This window comes from Populus trichocarpa, chromosome 8 (genome assembly GCF_000002775.5).
Source record: "Populus trichocarpa isolate Nisqually-1 chromosome 8, P.trichocarpa_v4.1, whole genome shotgun sequence".
In the NCBI taxonomy this organism is placed as follows: Eukaryota; Viridiplantae; Streptophyta; class Magnoliopsida; order Malpighiales; family Salicaceae; genus Populus; species Populus trichocarpa.
The window spans coordinates 8,897,137-8,903,572 of NC_037292.2; the positions used below are offsets into that span (position 1 = coordinate 8,897,137).

General features: G+C 35.8%; 1 protein-coding gene and 1 long non-coding RNA gene across 3 annotated transcripts; one reads left to right on the top strand and one right to left on the bottom strand.

Annotated features, from left to right (window-relative positions):
* The first annotated feature begins 633 nt into the window (after nt 1-633).
* LOC127905698 (uncharacterized) lies at nt 634-928 on the top strand. Its single transcript, XR_008059993.1, has 2 exons — nt 634-781; nt 840-928. It is a non-coding gene; the product is annotated as an uncharacterized LOC127905698 (long non-coding RNA).
* On the bottom strand, nt 731-5,565 carry LOC18101521 (ubiquitin-conjugating enzyme E2 variant 1A). 2 transcript variants are annotated; one of them, XR_008059992.1, is made up of 6 exons: nt 5,345-5,565; nt 4,216-4,355; nt 1,699-1,824; nt 1,500-1,626; nt 840-1,000; nt 731-781 (listed from the first exon to the last, which is right to left on the bottom strand). XR_008059992.1 is itself a non-coding variant. In XM_006379714.3 (5 exons), exons 1-5 carry the CDS (start codon nt 5,370-5,372, stop codon nt 942-944), a joined length of 480 nt encoding a protein of 159 aa, XP_006379776.2. In that variant the 5' UTR covers nt 5,373-5,565; the 3' UTR covers nt 731-941. The 2 variants fall into 2 exon arrangements, 1 of the variants encoding a protein (XP_006379776.2); XM_006379714.3 differs by having other exon boundaries at nt 731-1,000.
* Between the last annotated feature and the right edge of the window lie 871 nt (nt 5,566-6,436).

Consider the following 6,436-nt stretch of genomic DNA (forward strand, 5'->3'; position numbering starts at 1 on the left):
TGGCTTGCTTAAGAGTTAAATCGAAAAGAAAAAAAAGGCATGCAAATCCACTCTGTTTCTCACTCTCTCTATGCGACCCTGGGCCAATTCGGTGTGGCAGGTATCACCTTTGATTCTCAGACATGGTTAAGGTTTGCAAGCAAAGAGTTCCATTGCTTCCCAAGGCACGTAAACAGCTTTCCATTGCTTAAAAACATGTAGAAGTCCATCACTCTCCATTTCTATTATCAGTCAAGTCGAATTATGCTTCAGTGTTGTGTTTGAAAATGCTTTTTTTTTTTAAATGCATTCGGACCGAGAAAACAACAAATCATACCTTCTCAAATACTTTTTTCTTCGCTTTACTCAGTGTAAACAGCAGAGTGGGTTTTGCTTTTCTTGGGCGTAAGCTTATCGACGAGGCTACTTAACGGCGTGGCATCCACTTCTAACGCAAACTCCCCTAGCTCACCACATAGTTAACTATCATGCCCGCAATGACCCATCTTGCAGGAAGCATATTTTCTGAAAAATCCAATAGTTATCTACCAAATCAAGGTCACATATTTAAGCAACATGCTATTATATTTTACAGAGCGTCGATCAATACAGCAGACAAAATGGCTGCTTTGGTTTGCGAGCACAATCTGTCCCTGATAATGTTCAATGAATGTGTGTTCAGGGAGAAACAGATAAGGCAGTCATTCGCTGAAATTAGTTTTCACACAACAGAACCTCAGTGGTCAAGGAATTAATAATTCATCAGGATCCATTTATTTAGCCACCATTTGATGGAACTGAGGTTATCTGTCTCATACACAAGATTATATATTGCTGGAATTAAGCCTGATGGAACTGAGGTTATCTGTCTCATACACAAGATTATATATTGCTGGAATTAGGCCTGCAGGAGGAATTGTGTATCTATATACAGTACTTGCTCATTAACTTTCAAATGACTCTCAGAGAATACAACACTTTAGGACTAGCCCCTTTTGATCCAACCTTGCCTCCTCATTTCCTGCACACACACAACTAATGATTACTGTATATTTCTTGAGAATTTTACAAAACATATGCATAAACCAAGTAATTGCATTGCAAGGAAGATGCCCATTGTTCAGTTGCTCATAATTCCGCATCTTACCATCCTGACTTGGTGCCAGTGCTAATGCATGGAGTTCATATCGGGTTTCACTCCATTTAATAACAACCGCTAACAAATCCCAATTTAGTTGAATCATTTCAAACGTTTGAGCAGTAAATCAAACTCACACCCGTGATTCAAAGTACAATCATTAACTGATGTACACTTCAATTTTGTTTTTGCCTTGGTTGTGTACTGGCGGTGTCTATCTTTCACTTCCTAAACAGCACATTTCATCATTTTTAACCACTCCTTCCCATCTCCCCATGAAAACAAGAGTTGTTAATTTCATTAAGTTATTCTTGCTTGACTAGAAAATCAATACCAAATAGATAGGATACACCAAGAATATGCAGAAGCAAAATAGACACACCTTCAGGAGGCTGGGTGAGCTTCCTGTTTTGTGGAGCCATCATTTCTTTCTTCAACTGAGTTAATATATCCTCCATTGTACACTCCCTCTGCCAATTAGCAAGCATAGGGAAAAGACTAGGCTCGACCTGTTAATTTAGTTACCAATGAGATCATTTTCAATCAATTAGTGTAAAATAACTAAAATTTGCATCACCTACCATTCCGCTTGCAGGATTGACACAAGCCATATTTATCCGAGTTTGGAACCTCACACTCGGCGGATTATCTGGATAATCCTTGCCACAAAACAATTTTAACTGGTAGATACGCCCTTCATGAACAGTCTGGCAAGTAGCATGAGTCAATACATTATTGTTCCTTTTGAAAAATAATATAAAGCATACATAATTACATTGAAAAATCATGTCTCATCAGTCAAGAATCAAGGCAGAGATAGTATGACTATCACGCCAGGCCAACAAAGTCATAAGGTGGTCTGCTTTGTAAAGTAAACTAGGGATGACAATTCTCCCCACTAGTCAGGACTGGGGGCCTACCATGCCACTACAAGGTGTGGCAATACCGTGGATGGGTAATGGGATAAGATGTATAATTTGATTGGATTCATTAGAGGAGCAAGTTTAAAAAAGCCCTGCCACCCCTCCCAGATGATCACATATTTCTAAGACGTACTTATTTCCAGCATAATCACCTATGCACTGTATTTAGAGGGAATTGTGACTAATTCTCTCCCACTAATTCAACCTAACCTAATTGGAACCAGACTCTACCAGGCATTCATTGAAAAAGACGTGCAAATTTTTTAACAATAAAATTTTAGGATCTATTACAATATTTTAGGGTTTAGAAAGCTTCTAGCATTTTTGCCCATTCAGATCAAATGAGCAATTGATGCAATTCTACCTAAGAAAAAACTTCACCTTGAATTTATTTATCACTAATTTCAGTAAGGGCTTCATGAAGCAAGTAAGATGCGGGCCTTGGAGGCTCTGGATGACTTTGGTTCCCCTGACCTGTGTATGCAGCAGGTATGGAGAAGCTTTCTGGGATATTTTTTTCTTGGGGAGAGGGGGGGGGGGGGGGGGGCGGTGTTTGGAAATAGCAGCACCATAGCCATTCCAGGACCATTCTCATTCCAACCTTATCCACCATGATAGGATGCCACCATCAAATGCCATGGAGATGCCCAGATTTGGACTATAGATATGTGCATGTGAAGTAGGGGTCAATCTTTTTGGTGTAGCTAAGGGAAATAGAAATTCCAAACCTCATCTGATGTAGTTCTTTGTTTTGACAATTGGGGGTTTTCTTGTCTGGGGGGTATCTTTAAGTTATTTTGACTAAAATATTATTTTAGAATCATGGCAAGTGCATATTCTAAGGTCTTTGGATAAATTATTATTTAGATTTCATTGGAAGGTCTTTGCTGTCACTATCTAGAATTGGTTCTACTTTCCCTGATGTTAGAGTGATTTTATTTCACCTTTCCCTTATACTCTTTCAATTTCCATGTTTTATAAATTGAAATTCTTTGGTACACTACAGCACAAGAGATCAACTGCAATTTTCTTTCAGAATCAACCTCTGCAGATGACAAGCCAAGACTGGCATCAAAGCTACTTGATTTATGAGGAATTATCAGATTATAGAAGATTTGACAACATAAGATTTGCAGTGCCAATCTTTTATTTGTTTGTTTGTTAAATAAGTTTTCCATTGACGATCTAATGCAGAAAAAGAAATAAAAGAGAAATGATTTTAAAACTTCAAACTACAAACAAAAAGAGAACCTTGAAGATTTCACAGAAAAGTCAGAACAATATGCAAAGGCAACTGGATTGCTAATGCATTACAAAGACATTACACTTCTGATTGAGGGCGTCTGAAAGGACACCAAGATTTAACAACGTTAAAATAGTTTTTTTAATAGGAGAGCTGAAGGAAGCAGAAGAGATATAAAGAGACTGCAGATATATACATTAAGTTAGTCAAATAACATCTGTCATCAAAAGATAAAGAACAGTTGTGATTCTAGAGGAAAAAAATAAGTATCTGACTTGCTGTGAAGTTGAGGAAATTTTAATTGTTTCAAATGACATCCAATAATATTTTCAGAAAATGATATTCCCAAATGTTTATTTTCATGAGTAGTAAAGCTTTAAATGTAGATGGGCTGATGACATGAACTGTAAGAAAGATAAATTATTCCTTGAAAATTTTGTCTTGCTCGTATGGATGTTCACATCCGAGAAAGTTGCTTTGCCAGTCAACTGCAGTCTGTATCCTATAATAGCTCATTATGACAATGAAAGAAAGTGTAATTGATAAGAAAAAAACATGCGAACTCATATACATTAAACTTTTTGATTGAAGAACCCACACATATAAGCATGACTATCATCTTGGAAACTTTAAATCGATATCCATATTGACTGAGAGAAGTAACTTCTCTCCTCAAAAACCCTGCTTTTATGCCTCCACAGCCCACACCAGCAAAGCATAGTTAAAGGATCAAGGCAAGAATTCTCATCCTATAAGGCCATAAACATAGACATCTTACCAATGAAATGAGCTGGCATCATGAATCGTAATCTACCACTTTGTTGCAATTTAAACCAAGAATTTTATTAAAACCGGTTCATGCATTGGCAATCCAGTATGCATAAAACATGAATGAGAATATTGAAAGAGAGAATAGCAAAAAAATTACATACATTTGGGGGGCCAATTATAGTTCCTGTCCATGACTGCATGTAGATATCATCAGCATCGTCCATTCCATAACTGACAGTTCCATTTCCGATCCCCTTTTCTCCTCTCTCAAGCTCCTCCAGTAGTCTGAAGTTCCTAGGCACTGAAGAGGACAGAAATATTCAGTTACAAAATAGTAATCATGTATGCATGCATTCTAGGAATCATCAAATAGAAAAAGAAATTAAATCCTCCCCCCCAAGACACACACCACCAAACAGAGAGAGAAAAAATTGTTACTGTTGGAGGATTTGGGGAGATACATGGAAAATCATGGGGCAAAAATGTGGTATTTCATCTATACTACTTTTAATTAGGAAGCTCACTTGATTTACAACGCATGAGTAGGATTTTATTTTTCCACTCCAGGGACAATTTGCATCATTGCCCAAATCAGCAAAAAAATCAATTGTTTCTAGGCCTCTTAAATCTGATCTCTTTCAATTCAACCAACTCATACCATCTAATTTCTGCCATTACCCACGTATCACATCCCATTTTAAAATTACTCTCTAAAGGTAAAACCAAAGAGTTGGAAAGGCCACCCTTGGTCATGATTTGTAAGATCTCTAGATGCACGAGTAAACTCGAGCAAAGGAGCCTGATTGTACTCGGCATTTGCTCCCTCTGTAACAGAAAGTCCACATATGCATTTCATATCTTGTGAGGCATTTCATTAAACATTTATCATGTACAGGAGTGGAGAAAATAGCCCTCCAAGGCAAAAAAAAATTACTTCAAGATAATTTCTTTATGCTCGAGGACAAGATATAGATGCTGTAAAGAAAACCATCTAGCCAAAACAATAAATTCCAAACCATTCCACCACAGCCAATCAGGGAAAAAAAAGGTCTAAGAGAAACGGATCATCCTGAATCTCAACTCAAAAACAGATCATCCTCAATGATAACTCGAAAACCCTAACCAATTGTAAACCTCGGAGCAAAACTCCAACTCAAAGACACCACAGATACTGCAAAGTGCAAAGAAACACAGAATGCTAACCTCGTGAAAAAAAACAAGAAGAAAAATTACTACTACAAAATCTAACAAGGAAAGTTAGGTTTTTTTTCCTTGAAAGGGTAATCTTACCAACAACACTCGATCCTTCAGAACCCATTGATATTGAATGTTAAATTCAGTGAAAGGAGGTAGGATTTCTCTTTATTAATAATTATATATTGTAGATTCAAAGACCAGAAAAAGGAAAAGAAAAATGGATGAGATGAGAGGTTAGAAAAGAAAAGAGGGAAAGTAATGTATCTGAGTCCGACAACAGTGTCTCTAATCTCAAGTCGAACAGGTCAGGTCCACTTGTGAAGTAGTACTTGTTCTTTTTATTACGCTGTACTTTCTCGGATTAACAGTGTCTAAAATTCGCTGGCCGAGTGAAGTGGTTACTGTGAGTGAGTTTTAATTTGTTTTTTTATTAAAATTTAATTTTTTTTAAATGAATTTTTTTTAGTATTTTTAAATTATTTTGATAGGATAATATTAATAAAAATAAATAATATTATTTTAATATTCTTTTAAAAAAATTAAAACTTTATGAAACAACATGACCATATTTTTAAATACCCTTAAACTATGAGCCCCATACACTCGAGAGAATACATGTCGTTTAACAAAACAAATTGTTCCACGTGGTTAATCCTTTTGTAATTATATAGATATTTTTGAGAGATTGAAAAGTAGAATAGATAAAGATATAAAATTTTGATGATCAAAGAAGATAAATTCGAGAGAGAAAACTAATAAAACGAGGATGATCAATAATCATTTTTATATTATAAAAACTAATTAATTAGTTTTAATATATTACAGGGAAGTTGTGTGCTCATCAAATGTATTTATTTCTTAAAAACAATATGATTAAAAAAAGGTTGAAAAAATAAACAACCCAAAACTGGGTGAACCTTGTTATTAATTTTTTTTTAAAAACTTATCTAAAGACCATCTTTGTATGGATGGAGATCAAACTCATTGCCAAAAAGAAAAGAAAAGAAAACCCTTGCAAGCACAAGTCCATAGAGAGAAACCAGCTAACTTAAGACAAGGAACTCTAACAAGGCAAAAGAGTAGATCAGTACAGCACCATAAGGTCTTGCATCACCAGTAACAATAATAGTATTATAACACCAATTGTTATTCCACCATAAAATGTGCTCCCAAGAGACAGCGACA